The 20,140-nt window shown below is 40.9% G+C and overlaps 1 protein-coding gene across 2 annotated transcripts in view; it reads left to right on the forward strand.

The window, feature by feature from the left end:
* The first annotated feature begins 2,738 nt into the window (after nucleotides 1-2,738).
* The window catches only part of RELN (reelin), a 524,894-nt gene continuing 507,492 nt past the window's right edge, over nucleotides 2,739-20,140 (forward strand). For both annotated transcript variants that reach the window (XM_049641337.1, XM_049641338.1), the window contains exon 1: nucleotides 2,739-3,260. In XM_049641337.1, the coding sequence (XP_049497294.1) occupies nucleotides 3,035-3,260 (226 nt within the window). In that variant the 5' untranslated portion in view covers nucleotides 2,739-3,034. The remainder of the gene's footprint in view (nucleotides 3,261-20,140) is intronic.

Consider the following 20,140-nt stretch of genomic DNA (forward strand, 5'->3'; position numbering starts at 1 on the left):
AAATATCAGAGATGTGTGAACTTGGACCTCTATTACTTTAAGGGCACAAGTACTCATGCTTGTGCAAAGGACTGCTAAGTGGGGTGTACCAGCATCTACCTTTCTCTTAAGCAACTCAACACCACTCATTATTTAAACAGTCTCTATGCCTGTTAATGAACAACCATGGGCCTGAAGTCAGAGATTTGAGCCTGAGTAGTTAAGAGTATGAAAGTCACCAAAATGCACATAGCAAGGTAATGTTGTAAAAAGTTAAGAAAGCACAAACAAAGGGAAAGATTGGAAAATAAACTTAGTTATATAAATTGAATGTTAAGAAAGTTATGGTAAAAGATGCACAAGAGAGTACTTCCTATAGAATAGAAAAAGGGGGACCTCTGGGAATTGGCGACCTTCTGGGAATGAAGTGCCGGTTACGTCCCGGACCAATTATCAGTGCTTTTACTAAAGACAATTTATTTAAAGCGGCGGCCTTGGGAACAAGCATGGCCAGATTTCATCCCAGGCTCCTTTTCTGAGTGCCCCTGAAAAATCACTAACCTTCTATGAATCTCAACTTTCTTTTCTAAAAAGTGAGAATAATTGTACCTACTTCATACGCTAATGTAAGGATTAAATGAGGTAATCTGACATTAGTAAAGAATAGTTCTTTTTCTCATCCCTCTAACAACACCAACATGCATTCCTTAGAAATGGTTTACAGTGGTTAAGTGCTGGGACTCTAGAATCAGACTGTTCAAGTCATAGCTCTCTCACTTATCAGCTATGTGACCTTGGAGAAGCTACTTGACCTCTCTGTGCTCCATTTTCATAGTATGTAAAATGAGGCTATCAATAGTGCTTTACACATAAAGTTGTTATGAGGATTAAGAGTTTAGTCTTTGAAGTATTTAGGACAGGACTTGGGCACATGGTAAACATGTTTAAAGTTAGCTAAAAATGTGCAATAGTTTTGGATTCGTTCTAGAAGTGATTCATTTTGTGGTAGGTTATATTCACCTAACTGGACAGGAAGACATGGTAACAGTCATGCCGGCTGTGGGGTGAATTTCTTGTAATTCTATTCAGGGCAACATTGCCTGCTGTGATCAGGTGGTGGTGGTAGTCTTCCTTCTAGCTAAGGTTGTAGATGGTTGCAGGACAGCTCTGGGTGAGAGCCTTTAGAGCCAGCAGCCAGGTTGTCCCACATCCAGCTTTTGTTACTGATATTGGGCAAATTAACATTTCTGACTGTTTCTTCCCTTGTGAAATGGAGATAATTTTTTGCCTCTGGGGGTGGTGTATTAAATGCAGTAATTTACCTACAGCCCATATAGTCTCCACCCAGCACAGAGCTGCAGTGCTAAGGATGATTACATCAAATATATAGAGCAGTCAGGCCCTCGGGGATCAAAAGAAGGAAAACGAGAAGGTAGCCAGAAGTGGGCTTTTTCTGCCAGTCTGAACTCGGTTTGGATACAAGGAAGAAAAACAATCTCCTCCTTTTGCAACCAAAGGACTATTGAAGTCTCCCCTTTGGACCCTGCCTTTCACGCCGCCCCCTTCCCAATAGGCAAAGACACCATTCTTTCCAATTTTATAATCTACTCATTTCTGTACGTGCGGGTTTATCTGGGCTTGGTGGTAAGCCAAGGGTGGGTGGGGAGAGGCATTAAAACCTGGCAACCCAGCTCCCCCATCTCTGGATGCCGCAGGGCTCCTGCCAGCCGTCCTCGGTTAAAAACCGTGCTTTTTATTTCACTTCCCCACAGTCTCATGTGCAGCAGCTCATTACCACCCGCTTCAATCACCACTGCCAGCATCTCCCCAGAACGTTTTCCCCTTCCCCTATTTCAGGGACATTGGTCTTAGCTGACATTTAAAGGAAATAAACACTGATTTAAAAAATTACAACCTTCTCCGCCTGAAGAACCCAGCAGCTATGAATAACTGAACAGTCCAGCGAAGAGCGCCTGCCGGGGCTCAGCTCCGCCAGCCCTTCCTGCCACACAATTCCCCACACCCGAGTAGCACAAATCACCATTTCCAGGCACCACTCGAGGCTGCCAATTCCACTTTCCCTTAATCTCATTTAAAATCCGGCTACAGATGAGGCTCAGTCGCTGCGACGAGGAGCCGGGCGGGGGACAGCGGGAGGGACGCGAGGCCTGCCTGGGAAGGGAGCGCAGGGGCCCCTCTCGGTTCGGGGCCGCGGGCGGATCCCCAGAACAAGTGCAGGCCGCCCGGGCTCCGAGGCGGGCGAGCCCCGAGGGGCGCGGGACGCAGGCGGCTCAGACAAAGAAGCCGGCGCTAGCGCCGGCCCCACCACCTCTCTCTTTACCCCGCGCCTCCTCTCAGGAAAAAGAGGGAAATCTGAGGGCCAAAGGGGATGGTCGTCTCCTTGTGCTCCTCCAGACAGCTGGCGGGAGGTTCTCTCTCTCCGAGGTTTCTCCGTCCCTTACCGCAGAGTGGCGGGCCCCGAGGCCCCCGACAGCACCCCCCCCCCAGCCAACCCCCTCCTCCGGCCCGCGCCCCCCCGCCGCCCTTCCGGGTGGGAACCGGGCTGAGGCGCGGGAGCCCCGGGAGGCGTACGCCCCGCGCCGCGCGAGGTGCCGGCGAGCGAGGCCGAGAGGGCGGGGGCCGGGCGGGCGCGCGCGGCGCGGCGCGCGGGGGCGGGGGAGCGGCCGGGACACGTGTGGCGGCGGCGGGGGGGACTCGGCGCCCGGGGCTTTAAGAAGGTGTGGAGGGGGGCGGGCGCTTTCCCAGGCCTGGCCGAGGGGCGTCGCGCAGAGGCGGCGGCGGCAGCGCACGGAGGCGGCGGCCGACGCGCTCTCGGCGCCCGCAGCTCGGGGTCCGCTCTCCGCCGGCCCAAAGAAACTTTGCGAGCCGTGGTCTCCCGCCGAACTTCCCGGCGGAGCTCCGCTCTCGAGTCCTCTCTGCTCCCGTCCGCCGCCTTCTCGCCTTCCCTGCGCGTGGTTCCTCCGTCCCGGCGCCTCCCAAACTGAATGAGCGAGCGGCGCTCGCGGCGCGCGGCGGCGGCGGCGGCGGCGGCGGCATGGAGCGCAGTTGCTGGGCCCCGCGGACTTTCCTCCTGGCGCTGTTGCTGGGGGCGACGCTGAGGGCGCGTGCGGCGGTGGGCTATTACCCCCGCTTCTCGCCCTTCTTTTTCCTGTGCACCCACCACGGGGAGCTGGAAGGGGATGGGGAGCAGGGCGAGGTGCTCATTTCTCTGCACATTGCGGGCAACCCCACCTACTACGTACCGGGACAAGAATACCATGGTAGGTACCACAGCGGCTCCGCGCTCGCCGCCCGGCCCGGTGCGCCCGCGAGCGCAGCTTTTTATCTCTTTCCTTCTTCCAAGGGGCCATTTAAACGAGAGCCAAGAGAACCCTTCCCTCAACCTAGAGCTCTGTGAAGGGACAGAGAACAAAGTTAGTGAGGATCGAGCAGCGAGTTGGGATTTATTCGCCACTCACCACACACTCCCTTCACGCATCTGCTCGTAATGAGCCGGTTCTTGTGGGAAACGCCTGAGAATTGGGGGCTGGCGTCGTTCCCCCTCACTCCTTGTCCTTGCAGCCGGCACGTTTAGTGGATGCGCGCGTCTTGTTTCCCTAACCCCGTGCTTGGATTCCAGACCTTTGTCCTGCTCCCGGTTCCCCCTGAAGGGTGGCGTTGGGGCTGGCGCGGGGCTTGGCGGACGGGCTGGTGACAGATTGACGCGCCCCGGTCCCCGGCTGCCCCGCGCCGTCGCCTGCCCGCTGCAAAGTTCCCGCTGCTCGCCAGCCAGGGGTCCCTCATTTCATCCAGTGTCAGACAGCCCTCCTGAAATGGAGCGGCTTTCTTCCAGCTCTTTATTCTTCATAAGGTGTCCTTTAAAATGTCCGTAAGATGGGTTTTTTAAAAAAATTTCCTTTTACTTTTTAACGTGCTGCTTTTTTTTTTCAAGTGGTCTCTGTGTTGTGTATTGATGACTTTGTCTTTTATCTGCACAGCTTTAATTTCCAGGTAAGGGCTGTGGAAGCCCCTTATAATTTAAAGATACCTTTTAAAAGAGGATCATTATTATGGAGTCCTTCATCAAAATTAAACATTCCTGAGGAAGTAAAATTTAGCTACAAGAAATATAATTTTGTATGGTGCATGTATTTTGACTGTTTTAAGCTAGTTAGTCGTGTATGTGGGGAAAAAAGACACTGTCCATTTTCTGTTATTTCCTCTGGCACTTCTGAGCATTTCACTTCCATGGAACTTCTAAGCCAGGACAGGCATTTATTTGATTAGAATTTCAAGGCAAAAATACTTATACTCAATCAAATAGAAACTATTGCCTAGTAATCTCATATTATAGTTTCCATGTCTTGTAGGCTAACAGTTATTGACATAGCGGGAGATAATCCACCCAGCAGCTGGCATTTCAGATAAACATGCGTGTAAGAATGATGAGAGTCCTTAAGTTTTCTCTTTTTTTAAAAACACCTTCATATCTGCTTTAAAATGTTTTGCGTAAATAAATGCTTTCTGGAGATTTAAAATAGTGCTTTTTACAACTTTCTTGTGGCATGGTGGCAGCCTTGTCTGTAAAGCCAGGAGTCTAATTCGTTGGAATTTTAGACTTTGTAAAATTAATTTTCTGTAACTAGTCCCTTCTTTAATAAAGTGTTTAGCTCATTCTCTTCCCAATAACGTTCTGGTGTTTTTTTCTGAGGTGGTGAGAATCTTTTAAGTGGAAAGACCAGCCAGTATGATGGCAACCCAGACCTAACCTGCAGACTGATTGATTGAGCCTGTCACTTGGTGTGACCCTTAGCAAAGGGGCTTGTCTGTTATTAGTTCTAAGTGAGAGTGGTAGGTAAGTGAGCCAGAGCTGGGCTAAAAGGTATAATTGCCAGGTTGCAATGGAAGGCCATGTGATAACAAAGACTTGTTACTGTTTTGCTTTGTTTTTTTTTTCCGTTTTCTTCATCCTTTGTAAGGTGCCATCGTAGAAAACTTAAAAATATTAAAATATGACATAGCATTTGCTTTTGCTAGATAGCTGGCAAATATAAGTCAGCCAAAGACTGACCATAATCACATCCCTAAGTCTGAAAAGATAGAGTAAGAATAAAGTGTAATTCTTCAAGTTGGACATCGTGGGGGAAGCCTCAATTTCTACCTCTTTCCCGCACCGTCAGTAAAGATAGAGAAATTTTATTCTTGAGTAACTTCAAGAATATCAAATTATTACAAACTTTGAGAATTGTTCATGTCATATTTTAAATTTCTGTTACCTGTTTTATCAAATATTTAGATTTTGAAGCTGGTTGTAGTTACAGGCCTTCAGTAAGAGTTTTTCCCTGTAAAATGTTCTACAGGTAGAAGAATGGTTTAAAAATGAAATGAGGCTTACATGTGTCTCTTTTTCTTGTGGACTTAAAAAAAATGTTAAAGTTAATTATATGGTGTCTTTAAGAACTGAACTGATCATAGGAAAACTTAACCTATTGTACATTTCCAGTTGGCTCATTTTATAGGAGACCAAAATAGAAGGTCATTCAGCCAACATTTTTTAAAGCTCAGAAATCTGTAAAACCTTAGCTTGAGATTTCTCAGTCTTTAAAGGTAGCGATTATGTCTGGAAAAATCAGCCTTCTGTATGATTTACATTGGACTCCTCATTTGGAGGAATGGTGTTTGCATACAGCTGATGGTTGTCACTTTTTACCTAAAAGAATGCATTGCGATAGAAGTCATATGTACAAGGGCACCTAACACAGAACATTACTGTAGATCAGACTATGATGTCAGCTGCCCTCTGAGACTTGTGCTATGTGACAGAGCTCAGAATGTGAAGTGGAAAGGCAAATGTCAGTCTAGTGTAAAAGTGGTTCAAAATTACGAGTCTGTGTATGTGTCATCGTTCTTTAAAGATTTTTTGAAAATCTTTTGAAAAACAAAAATGTAATGCTAAAGAATTTGAAACTGGCATGTCTAACAGTTGTCATCTATTTCCAACATTAAATAGTTTATCCATGTATTTGCAGTTTTGACAACTCTGTAAAGAGTGCTTGGTTATTTCTACTAGTTTTTCATCTCTTTATTAAAGGGTGTCACTTGGTACTTCTGTTTTCATCTTCTTGTATCTTTTAAATTCTGTTGTCTACGACTCTCTTGAGACGGCATCGTTAGTCACAATGAACTATGGTGTCCTTGCATGAGTATACCACACTCCAGAAGCTCAGCAAAAAGAGGTCTCACATCCATCATGTTGAATTAGAAAGGTCTCAGGATCAGAAACTTTATTTCCCCTAGAATTTGCTGTTTTTGCGTAAGTCCCAAAGTATGGTCAGTTTCTACAACACAGTTTCCAGGATCAAACCTGATTTTTTTTTTTGTAGAAAGTTGTGAATAATGGGAAGCTAGGAAATGGAAACCTAGATGGTCTAGTCAGAAGCCATTTCTCTTTCCCAGCCACACCTGGCGATTCCCTGCTCCCCTCCTGTGGACCAGGGCAGTATTGTGAAACATGCAAAGGTTGAGTTGATGTCTGCACCTTCCCTTTCCTACTATAATCCCTCTTCCTTCTCACCCTCAGGTATCTACCTATCCTTTTTTGTTTATAACTCCTCCCCCAACTGATTTGTAGTAAGGATGACTCATCAATATTGAATCTTCCCACAGTCTTAATTATAATGGTAGAAAGATGTTTTCCTTTTTTGTTTTATTTTGTTTTGAAGAATTTTAGCATCACTAACCAGGCAGTTACTATATTTTGGGATAGAAAGACTTTTAGAAATCATTGAAGTCGTGTAAATAAGAACCTACCTACTCATAAGATTGGCTTACTCAGTTACCCTCAGAGAAGAGATGTGAGATATTAGAAAAAGCAACTATGAAAGCCAAACATAAGTAAATGAGTCTGTGGAAGGTGCCTGAGCTTGAGTAAGACATTTTATCTGAATCCTGAAATAGACTAGAATCCCTGTTCTTTAAGGATGCGTAAGGTGGGGCAAATCTTCCCTCAACAGTGAAAAAATGTTCTAAATTATTGATTGAGGGGAAAAAAAATTGTCTTAAGCAGAACTGAATTAACAGTGTGGTATAATGCTTTAGAAGGGGGATTTTATTTTATTTTGTAAATCCAGTATCACTGTTGGTGGTTCTTTCATGCTACATTTCCATTCCATTATTTATTTAATCATATTGTGGGGTGATTGGGAAAGTCATTTCCTGCTGAAACTGAGCATTTACCTAAGAAAAGATATAATTGGAGAAAGACCACTTTGTCATTACAATAGCCAGTATTACTATTATAAATATATGTGTTCTGGAATCAACTGGTTGCTATTTAAAAATCACTGTTCAATGGCAGTGCAGTATAATGACCTTTCAAATATAGGAATGATATATGTCAGACGTAGTTTTTGGTAATATACTCCAGATTAAATTCCTTTCAAGGGAATGATTTTATCATTTGAATTAAAGTAATGTGATATTGGTAAGGTAACTGTGTTGTCGATCAGGTTTGTGGTTATTTGTCCTTTACTTGTCTCAGATTTCAGAATCAGCATACTTAAACTGTTAGGATCATTTGTTAAGTGCAATTTAAAAGTGAACTGCAGCTGTGTCCAATTTGTATGTGACTGTGAAAATTGACCATTTTAAAGCATTTTGCTTTACTTGTTATATATTTCATCTCACTCTGTACAATTCATTTCAAACATTTTTTAGTGAGGTGGTTCAGATTGTTTCATAAATCACATAAATCTTGCTTTAGTGTGTTCCCCCATGAGAGGTTAAAAAATCAAGACTTGGGGCGCCTGGGTGGCGCAGTCGGTTAAGCGTCCGACTTCAGCCAGGTCACGATCTCGCGGTCCGTGAGTTCGAGCCCCGCGTCAGGCTCTGGGCTGATGGCTCGGAGCCTGGAGCCTGTTTCCGATTCTGTGTCTCCCTCTCTCTCTGACCCTCCCCCGTTCATGCTATGTCTCTCTCTGTCCCAAAAATAAATAAAAAACGTTGAAAAAAAAAATTTAAAAAAAAAAAAAAAATCAAGACTTAAATCAAGTTATAGGCTCATAATTGAAAACATCTCATTTAGGCAGATATTCTTTCTTCATTACCAGAAATTATTTAATTAGAGTACTTCCCTCCAATTTTTGTGCTTCTTTAAACTATTATTTTATTTTCATTAAAAACGCTAAAGAATAAAATAAAGTTGTATCATTATAATCATATGTTTTTTACAGAACTGTCTTATTCCCATAATTTTTTCTTTTCACCTTTAAAAAGTAGATGATATGTGATTGTAGCAAGACTTTAAAGTTCCATACTATTGACTTTCAAATTTTTTCATGAATTAGTTTCATTCAAAAGAATACATTTAAGAGCCATTTTTGATTTATTTTTTCCCTCTCTGGAATTGATCAACTTTATAGAACAACCTGGGAACCTTATATGATCAATTTATTTAGAATGTGTTGCAATAATCAGAATTGTTCTTCTGATTATTTCAAATGGCACTTACTATGGCTTTAATGTTCACAAATAGTTGCTGATGCATTGAACCCTTAGTATTTCAAATAGCCTTTACATTTGAAAAGCATATATAAATTGAGTAATCAGTACTTTTTGAACATTGGCATTTAAAAAAATTGTACGTATTTTCACACAAAATATAAAGTTCTTAAAGAAATTTTAAGTTCTTTATGTAATATAGAAATAGCAAAAATGGATGGCCCTACCCTCTGTCAGGAAGAGAAGGAAGGTGGAATGCATTTTGTTAGAATGGCAGGTTCACTATGAACAAAGAGAAATGGCTTAGGCTTCGTCTGAGTAAAGACACAGCACATATAAAAAGAGAAATTCATTTATCTAAATATTTTGGTTTCAGGAAACATTTGGATGATTAACCCACCTCATCAACTTTAGAATCATTTATTAAATAACCAAACTGTGTAATATCATTCTTATCAAGTTTAAGCAAAAAAAGTATTAAAAACACATTTTCAGAAATTGGCGTTGAAATCTCAAATATGAAGATTTCATAATGACTGTCCAAACACAGGAATGGTATATTTAAAAGTATATATGTTCTTGGCTGTCAGGTAATTCCTGAGGTGATCTCTCTTTGGTTTTAATTGTGTAGCTCAGAGAGTAATTTTCGCCATGGTACCTGCTATGCCCCATCTCACTGAAGGCAGAGCTTCTAAAGGGTTGAATGCTGTACCTACGGGTTAACCAATTACTTCTAAAGTGTATGCTTTGCTAAAACTATGCATGTTTTTTTCCTTCTTTATTCAACCCCATGTAGGAACCAATATAGCAACGAAATGTGGGTGTGTGCCGAAGGATCAGTACAAATGTACAGGTGTTGCTTTGTGGCTTAAGGCAGCTCTAATCACTCAAAAAACCAAAGCGAAGGTAATTAGATAGTTTTGAATGCCATGAAGAGACTTATAGGAACTCTAATGTTTCAGAGTAAACACTGAAAACCATGGTTATCTTTTTATACTAAATTATCTTTCCTGAGAAAAAGAAAACTTTATTTGGAAAACAGAATAAATTAAACGTTATTGATTAAAGTATTCTTTGCAACTATAAAACCCGAGATTGTTTGCCACTGATGTATGCTGGTGCCCGCATACTAAGTGACATGGAGGTGTGATCATAGTTAACCAATCAGTGATGAGTGTACATCTCAGAATCCACTTTCTCTGCCCTTCCTGCCTCTGTCCACTCTCCTTCCATCTATATCTCACCTGCTCTCTTCCTTGGTCCCTTTGTTCCTCCTCCTATAGTTTCTCATTGTCTTTCCTCTCATTCTTCCTTCTACCACATCACAGGTACTTGCCTTCTCTCCCCTCTTCCTTCCCTTTTTCTGTGTTACATTTCTCTTCTGTTCTTTCTATTTTTTCTCTTTTTCCTTCTCCCCTTCAGATTTTTTGTCACCATCTCTATTTTTTCTCTCCTTTGACTGTAACATGAAAAACATCAGTACATTTATATCCATTATTTTTCTCATTGGATATTTGCAAGTATAGAAGTGGACGAGTAGGCTTTTTATATTATTCTTTTAAAAATTTAATGTTATTTTTTCTGTGACATGCACTTGCCCTTTTAAAAAGTTATGGGTTAATTATTCCTAAAAGAAAAGTGGACCCTTCCTCCTACACTGTAAAATCTCTCAGAAGAACTTTCAAACCTGTAGCTATTTATTATTTATTGTTTTCATTTTATTACTATTTAAAAAAAATTTTTTTTTAATTTTTTAACATTTATTTATTTTTGAGACAGAGAGAGACAGAGCATGAACGGGGGAGGGTCAGAGAGAGAGAGACACAGAATCCGAAACAGGCTCCAGGCTCTGAGCTGTCAGCACAGAGCCCGACGCGGGGCTCGAACTCACGGACCGTGAGATAATGACCTGAGCCGAAGTCGGACGCCCAACCGACCGAGCCACCCAGGCGCCCCTCATTTTATTATTTTAAAATTATTTTAAAGTAGTCTTCGCAGCCAGCTTGGAGCCCAGCGCAGAGCTTGAACTCAAAACCTTGAGGTCAAGAGCCAGGCTGAGATTAAGAGCTGGATGCTTAACTGACTGAGCCACCCAGGCACCCCCAGGCCTGTAGCTGTTTAATTCTGAGTTGGCTGCTTTCTTCACCGTGACTTACTTGGTCAAACTTCAGATTCGAAAGTTTGTGCACAGAAACATATATGTACACACAAGGGGTAGTTATAGAAATTAGAAAATGGCATACTGAATTAGCTTGAATCTAAAAGAGCTCAATTTGGAGACGTCTGAATGCTTGAGTGCATAGAATCTCTTCTAGTAAACTGATGAAGGACTTTATCATCACCTCGGTCACCTCCAGTCATCTCATTTACTTGCTGGTCTCTCTGCCAAGGCTCTTAACTGCAGTTGTGTGGATATGAAATAATGATGCCATCTTACTGGTTTCTGGCTCTCAAAAAACAGGTCAAAAAGGGGATGGGGGCCTTGGTTTAAGGCAAACACTAGACTGGGAATTAAGAAGGGAGATGTGTTGCTCTGGGGTAAGTACCATAATCTTTCTTGAACAAGATCTATTTTATTGTTTTGTGCCATTGTCTATTTCAGCTCAAAACTTCAAAGATTTCTTGGCTCAGTTCAGTGTTATTCACACTAAAAACAGCAGTCCAGGGAGCACAGTCATGTATGTATGAGAAAGAGTTCAAGCTTTGGCAGCAGAGAGAGCCGGGTGTATATCCTTTCTCTGCCACTTATTTGTCATGTGCCTTCGGCAGTTCTCTATCATCCCCAAGCCTCAGTTTCCTCATTCTGATGTATGAAATAATAACATTCATTTTCAGGGTTGCTGTCATCAAATAAGGTTATGCATATAAAGAACCTGCCACACAGTAGGTGCTTATCATATAGTAGCTATTATCATCTGGTATAATCACCCAACATTAGATAAGAGTATTTGAAGCATTGTATAGATAGATAGCCATTTACCCATGCATGTTCATTTTGTGCTGTGTCAATATGTGGTACATTTCAAGAGAGGTTTTAAATTGAGTTATTAAGGAGAGTCACAAAAGTAAAAAAAAAAAAAATCAACTCATCACCAAATATGTATGATCAGAAAGTGCTTCCCAGCCAGAATAAATATATGACTTGCATAGAATTAAGGGTTAATTAGTGTGGTTCTAGTCCACCCAAAACTTTTATTAATTTATCCAATTCCTAATTCAAACCTTCCTGTTCCTAAGTTGATTATTTTCCTTACTTGAGGATCATAACAACCAAATTTTGTATATTTAAGTGTAGTCTGGGAAAGATGCCAAAATAAGTAAATATTGATATCAGTTTAATATATTTTGTCAAATCCTATGATATATATGTCTACAACTCCCTGTTTTGAAATACAAAACTATTTCAGCCAAACTAGAACTGAGAGAGATTGGTTTTGATAGTGAATCCAGAGTTCACCAGGTCCTCAGGGACTGATTGAGGAAACTGAGATCCACAAGTGGTTAGGTGGTAAAGTGGAAGGTCAGTTCATTTATAATACAAAATATACTTGTCAGGATAAAGGCTTTGCCTGTCCAGTGCATTCTGTCTGTCCACAGGAGCAAGGTTTTTATGGTTGGCAAATGACTATTAGCAGGTTGTTGGGGAGATTAGAGTTAGATGATCACAATGGCAGATTCCAGCCTCTAGGAAAGCTTCTCTAAACCAACTCATGTCAGCTGGGCAGGTTGACATCTTCTTCCCTAGACAGTATTGGAGGAAGATTGTCCTGCCCCTAGATTGCATAATGTATCATTGTGTTACATACACTGCCTGTTGTCTACCTATTCATTACTGAAACTCCCTTTCTTACTAACTGGTTTTGTTGAGAACAACTATGTGTCCAGTTAAAAATACCTTCAAGGCTCCCTTGCTGTAAAGTTTAGTGAGATGAAGTGGAAGTCTACTGGGTGGTATCTTTAGAAAGATTATTGATAAAATTGATAAAGATGATTTTTTAAAAGATTCAGCAAATAGTTGCTTTTTGCTCTACTCTTACCCATTTCGTCTAGCCAGGGTGTGGTACAGCCATCTTGTGACCTTGAGGATGGGAGTTTAGAGGGAGCCTTGGTCTTTATTTGTAACTTTGAGCAGCTGTCCCAGCCCTGGAATACCTCTTCTAAATTTCTTGTATCTTAAGAAAACTTAATCACTTTCCTGTTATGTGCAGGTGAATGTAGTCCTAATTATTTCTTCTGAATGCCCAGACGACCCAGCTTACATTCTCTTTAAGGTCAGTCACAATTCTTATATCAAGCTCTGAATTGCTCTCATCCTCCTGTAGAATTGTTTTTGGCCACTGTGATGGAAGTAGGGTGTTTCCTAAGACACTTCTGATAATACATTTAAAAAATATCCCTTAAGGTGTGCTACTTTGGCAAGTAGCAAAAATAGTGCATTTCATGTTGACTTTTTAGTAATGCTTTGAGAAAGTCATCTGTCCCTGACCTCCAATTTCTGAAGTTTCTTATAACTGACAGTTTATGCTAGTTTCCTTCACCAAACTTTGTTTCCTGATGATCCTTTCTGTCTAAAATGCAGCATCACCATATGTAAATCCTGTTGATGTTTCAAATACTTAGATGTGTGACATGGTCGTGAATGTGAGCTCTGCCCCAGCCTTAACCTTGTTTGTTATGTCTGGCTCAGCCTCTAGGACCAAATCCAACATTGTCATTTCTCTTGCTTGCTACATATTGACAGAGGAAACAGGCATCTCAGTCTTACCTTCGGGAACATGTAATCTTTTTGTTTAGGCCACCTTTGTTATGAATGTTGAAATATCCTATGATCATAGTTCCAGTTCTTTTCATATTTCCTTTTCTCAGATAAACACTTCCTGCATTCTCATACTGCAAAAAAATATTATATGTTCAGTGTTTGTGATGGAAGAATATACAGAAATTAATGGGTCTCTTTTAGAAAAAGTAGGTTCACATTTTCATTCCAAGCACTGATACTATCAAAAAATAAGAAAAGGTAACTCTCAAGGGCTTAGAAATAAATTAATAGCAACAATACTAATAGCAAACCCTAAAGTAGCACTTAGTGTATGCTAGGCATGTAATATGTAATTTTCACTTCAACTTTATGAGTTAGGTACGGTTATCCTCTTTTTCTGGACATAGAAACTGAGTCACAGAGAGGTAAGTGATTTGCTCAAGATTTGAAAGCTATTAGGCAAAGTCTTATTCCAGAATCCATGCTTCTAACCAGTATGCATTTATTTATAGAAATGATACTTATTTTAGGAAAGGGATGATAATATGAAATAATAAGAGACATTTTAAGAAAGAAAAAACGAAGAAAAGTAAAAGCCAATTTTGTTATTTAAAATAAAGATTGATGGGCACCTGGGTGGCTCAGTCAGTTAAGCTCAGGTTGGCTCTTGATTTTGGCTCAGGTCATGATCTCATGGTTTGTGAGATCAAGCCTCAAGTCAAGCTCTCTGCTGACAGCGTGGAGCCTGCTTGGGATTCTCTTTCCTTCTGTCTTTCTGCCCCTCCCCTGCTTGCACTTTCTCTCTCTCTGTCTCTCAAAAATAAATAAATAAACTTAAAAAAGGACTGAAAACCTGAAGCAGAAAGATGATATCTATGCCAAACAAGGTCAGAATTTAAGTCCTAAATATTCATTGTCTAAGACATTATCTTCCAGATAAAGCAGAAAGTAAAGATAATCACTTAGTATACTGTTGACATGAAAGAGTTAACATGCCTTCAAAGTATGATGACAAAAATATATAAATATGATTTGTGAATTTTGTTCAAATTTATTTTTAACATTTTGATGAGTGTAATTTTTATTAAGTTTTTTAAGTAAATAGGAAGTTCATTCTCTGACTCACTAATAAAACCTAAGTAGAACTGGAATACAAGAGGAGAATTCTTGGGAAGAGAGCCATTTCAAAAAATTTTGATTGAAGTTCATGTATTTGTAATATATTTCTTTCTTCAGGAAATTCCTTTATGTGTTATTAGTCTACAGGGACCGCCTGGAAAATTGAGTGATGTGGCACATATTGAGTCCTTGTGACAACCCAGAGCTCCTTTCAGTGTCTAACCTGCTCACTAGTCACAGGTCTGCATACACGGTGATAATGACACCAATGGCATAATGTTTATTTTGCACTTGGCTTTGGAGGATTGTTTTTTATTCATGGATCCAGTCTGTAAAAACCACTTTCTGTTGTGCTGTTCGAACAAGAAAAAAAGGGCAACCTCCAAGGGTCATCTCTGCGCTTGCCCTCAAATAATTCACCTTTCACAGAGGGCAGAGGTCAGCCTTAGGCTTTGTGGCAACCAGGTGAGTGTGACACATGAGGGATTGCAAGACCATCAGTGTCTAATGCCTAGAAGCTGCCCTTGCTTCGTACTTACATTAGTAATACAAATATGTCTTCATTTGTTACCATCATCATAGTTTATCCCGAAGTTTGCCCTCAGATCTAAACTGAGATCCACTGATGCCTCATGGAAACTAAATCAGAGGGAACCCATTGAGATTCTCAGAGGGCCTGAAGGGAGGCCCATGCTTTCACTAAGAGAGAAACATTTGCCTCATCGGACTTGAACAAAAGGACGGTAGCCTTTATAAAGATATTATCAGAAATGTAGAGAAGGTCCACATATAAACATTTCCTTTTCTCAGGTAGGACAGACCAGACCGTTTCTCCCATTAGTCTTCCCTGGTGAGCTGTGTCAAGTTGTAGGTCTAGCGGGGGAATCTGTGAGCCTAAAGTGTAGGGTAGGAAGCCATAAGACTGCTTCCCCTGGTGATCTGCCCTGTTGTGGGTATTAAGCCTTTGAGAATATTTCTCTCAAACAAATGGTTTATGTCAGCTTTTTAACAGAAACTGTGAGGCAGACACTTCAATTCCAAATAAATTGTGAAATATTTTAAACATACAGAAAACTACAGTCAATGAAAATTCAAAATTGGTATCACTAATGAGTACCCAAGGGATACCTATCTATATTCGCTGAAGTAAAATGTAAATGCTCTAGAGATCAAGCTCTTCACAATTATTAAAATAATACTCACTAATGTGACCTGAATGGCTGAATGACGACTTGTCTAAACAAGTTTGTCCTGTCCCTTCTATACCAGTTGTTCCCAAGCATTTCCACAAAATAACGAAAGCCATGGAAGCCCCGCAGAATAGAAAAAGAATAGGAAATCTTGAATGAGGCACATGCTTGGTTGCTGTCCTGATGAAACAGCCATTAAAAAAATCCACTACTTTGATTAAAGACAAATGTTTCCAATGAATAAAAAGAATGGAGCTCCTTAGAAACGTCAGTGAAAGAAACATTTACAATCAGAATATCAGAATGGTTATTAGAATATTATGCCAATATAATAATGGCCTCTAAACCTTCATTTTTATGAGCCCAAATGTCCATCAACTGATGAATGGATAAAGAAGATGTGGTATGTATATACAATGGAATATTATTTGATGATCAAAAAGAATGAAATCTTGCCATTTGCAACAATGCGGATGGAACTAGAGTCTATTATGCTAAGTGAAATAGAGAAAGACAAATATATGATTTCAATCATATGTGGAATTTAAGAAACAAAACATAAACATAGGGGAAGGGAAACAATCAAATAAAAACAGAGGGAAACAAACCATGAGAGACTCTTGAATTCAGAGAACAAATTGAGGGTTGCTGGTGAGTATTGGGTGGGGGAAATCTAAACAGATGATGCACATTAAGGAGGACACTTGTTGGGATGAGCACTGGTGTTACATGTAAGTGATGAATCACTAAATTCTATTCCTGAAATCATTATTACACTATATGTTAACTAACTTGGATGCAAATAAAAAAGAAAGACCTTCATTTTTACTTATGTTGGAAAATGGACCTGACTTGAAAATTTATGAGTTTTATTGGCTACCACAGAATTTGGAAAGTGGTGGGTATACCAGCGTATTCTGGTTTCCAGATGTAGGAACTGGCTCTGGCTGACCTGGGCTAAAGGAATTTATTAATGGAAGGTGGGTTAAATTGCATAACGGAAGGAAAATCCAGATGTTAGACATGATGATAGTATGTCAAGTGGTCAGTTGCTAAAGGAATCAAGGTGGTAAAGGGACCATGATTTTCTGGCTTTTTTCTTTTTTTTTTTTTCTGATTTCGAGGCTCTTTTGCTCCCACAATTAGGATGAATCCTCTTCAACTCCTCTCGTTTCTTGTATCACTGAATTCTAGTTCTGGGACCACAAGTCTCATTGGCTTCCCTGGGGTCTGGCCATCACACTTGGATGGCTGTTGGGTGGGAGGGATAAATTTCCAGAGGAAAATTGAGGTGCTGTTACCCCAAAGAAGAGGGAGAGGGCAATAGGACAGGCAAAATAACAGATAGCTGCCACAATATTCAGTGTATACATTTAAGAATAAAAGATGTGAAATGACCTCTGGGTTAGTGAATGTGATGTTTATAACACAGGCCATGTGGAGAAGCAGTGTTCTTCTTCATCTGAAGAAGTTCATCTCTTTCATCAGATGTGAAGAGTGTAGTGATTTTTTTGGAGGGGGGAGGAGGGGCAGATCTAGTCTAAAAGTGACTTATCATGCTTTTGTAGCTTTGTGGACATGTCTAGTTCTCTTCCAGAAGCTACACAGTATGGTACAGACTACCTACTTTTGTACGAGAAGCCTGGCTTCTCTTGGATGTGTATTCCCCTCTTCACTTCATACCCCTCGGGGTCTTAAATTCAGTGACCTGCAAAGGAGTATTAGAGGTAAATTAATGAGTGCATACCTCTCCTTTCATGCATCAGTATAGACACACCATCCCTGTATTTACTGGGAACATGTCAAAATGCATCTCTCAGTTCTCAGCTTGCTAGGACCAAAGCATCATTTATCACAGTTGATCACCCCCTTCTCCTTGACACACTTTTGTCATTTGGCCACGGGGATTTCACCCTCTCCTAGTTTCTCCTTACCTCCCTGGCTGCCCCTTCTCATCCTTTGTTGTGTCTTCCTCTCCTCCCTGAGACTCTGTTTTACTAGGGCTTCAGGGCTCTGTCCTTTACCGTTTTCTCTTTTTCATCTGCCCTGTCTCCCTGAGGATGCCATCCATTCTGATGCTTTAAGGGCCATCTACATGCTGGTGACTCCCACACGACTCTTTGAACTGTGTCTTACTCCCCATTCACCATCTCCACTTGGATGTCTGTTGGCATCTCCAACTTCATGTGCTCCTCATGCTGCCACCCACAGGATAGCTCCTCCTTGAGTCTCCTCAACTTCATTATTGCCAGCTGAGGTCTTACAGTCATTCAGTCCCCAAACCTTCTTTCTCTACATCCTACCTCTGATCCATCCCTGGGTCCTGCTGGCTTTACATTAGAACACACCCAGAAGCTGCCATGGCCACCACCTCTCACCTGGGTTACGGCAGCTCCTAATCTTCATGCTCATCTTAAAACAGCAGCCAGAGTGATCCAGCTCAAACCAAGATCATGTCGGTCCTCTGCTCCATAACCACGGCAACTGGTTCATTCCACCAGGTTGCCTGAACAGCTGTGGTCTGCCTGTGTTGTCCCAGTGTCCCATCAGCTTAGCATTTTCACCAGCAAAGATACCTACATTTGAATGATAAATCCTATCATAATTCTATCCATCTGTTTTGTTGCTCCCTATGCCTCTCCAAGAGAAAGAAAGTCCCTGGCCTGGCCTGTAAGGCCCTAGAGCACCTGGCTCCTCTGTTACTTCTCTGGCTTCGTATCTTTCTTTTCCACTGAAACCATTAAAGCCTCTTTTCTGTTCTTCAAACACATATGGACTCAGTCTCCTCTCAGAACCTTTGTACTTGCTGTTCCCCTGTCTAGCATGCTGTTCCCCAGCTACCTCCATGCTTCCTCCCTTCCTGATTCAGGTCCCTGTTCAAATGTTCCCTTCTCAGTAAGGACTTCCCCACCACGCTTTTTACCACTGTGGCCCCTCCTCTCCCTGGTACTCCATATCCCCTGAACTCCTTCGTTTTTCTTCATAGCTGCGATAATCATTTAACATTTTGTTTTTTACCTTGTTTGCTTTCTGTGTACCATCAGCATATTGCCTTTAAGCTCCAGCAAGACAGGGATTTTTGCTGGCTTAGTTTGCTGCTTTATTTCCAGTGCCTAGAATGGTGCCTGGCACATAGCAGGCACTTTAAACATTTTGATTTAATGAATCAGTGAGCAAAAATAACACTTGGGAACCCTGTCTAATCTCAGTTATAGTTAAAACTGCCTTAGAAAAGTGGTAATTCTAAAATAATTAAGGCAATTGGGAGGATTAGTTATAAAGAATTTGTGAGTACAGTTTCTAAATTTTGGCCTTTTGAGTCCATGATAACAGCGTTTAAAAAATCTGAAAACCGTGTCTCTACTTTCCCACCCTCCAAACTTACAAAATTCTCATGACTTTTGTGAGACCACACAATGCTATTTATAGGAGTCTGTTGGACTGGCTTTGCTTTAACTATATGTTAGCATATCCAAAAAAGTTCTCATAGCAATTAGTGACTACAATTATTAATAGAAACTATAATAGACTTTAAGCTCTTATTCCCAGAAGCTCTTCTTTGCTGAACCATAAATAAATTTGAAGCAATTTTGATGAATGGGTAGCTAGTTTGTATTTAAATTTTCATTTGAATGAGAATAAATAATGGGAAGAACAGAGACCAAAATAGCTTGGATCCATACTCAAAAGATATGCAATAGCCTTATAGAAAAAACATACAAAAACCCTCAAACTTCTCAAAAGATTTACTCTTTTAAGAGAAATCTATTTGGGCAATGATGAATATATGAAGGGAACAGCAGCTAAGAATTCTGTATCTTCATTCGTTTTCACTTATTGATATCCTGTAAGTTGAGTGGATCAGAGGTTCCAAGCTTGTAGATATCAAGTGAATGTTCTCAGGTTTGACAGTGAGAATTGCTCAAGTATTATGGGAAAGATTAAAAAAAAATTCCCACTCTATTTCTCACATATTTGGATACCTTAATTTATGAGCCTTTAAAATCAGAGGAGACTTACATCTTAGGGAGTTGCGGTGATCGATAGCATATAAGCTCAGGAGACTGGCTGGGTTCTTTGATGGACTTTGCATTTTCAAACTATATGGCCCTGAGCATATGACCTCACCTCTCTGTGTCTGTTTTCTCTTTTGAAAAATAGCAGTGATGATGGAACCTGTCTCATGGGTTTGTTACGAAACTTCGGTGACATAGTACATTTAAAGAGCAACACAGGGGCACCTGGGTGGCTCAGTCGGTTGAGTGTCCGGCTCTTGATTTCGGCTCAGGTCATGCTCTTATGGTTTGTGAGATTGAGCCCCATGTCAGGCTGACAGCGCAGAACCTGTTTGGGATTCCCTCTCTCTTCCTCTGTGCCTCCCCAGCTCTCTCTCTCTCTCAAAATAATTAAACATTAAAAAAAAATACAGAGCAACACAATGTCTGGCACAGACAATAGTATTACTATTGTGATATACTTTCAGATTTTTTTTTCCTGTGAGTAAATAGGATTTATATTTATATATCCTATATTTATAATATTTATAGTATAAATTAATTTATTAATTTATTAATTATATTTATAATATAATTTA

The sequence above is a fragment of the Panthera uncia genome, chromosome A2, assembly GCF_023721935.1.
Source record: "Panthera uncia isolate 11264 chromosome A2, Puncia_PCG_1.0, whole genome shotgun sequence".
Lineage (NCBI taxonomy): Eukaryota > Metazoa > Chordata > Mammalia > Carnivora > Felidae > Panthera > Panthera uncia.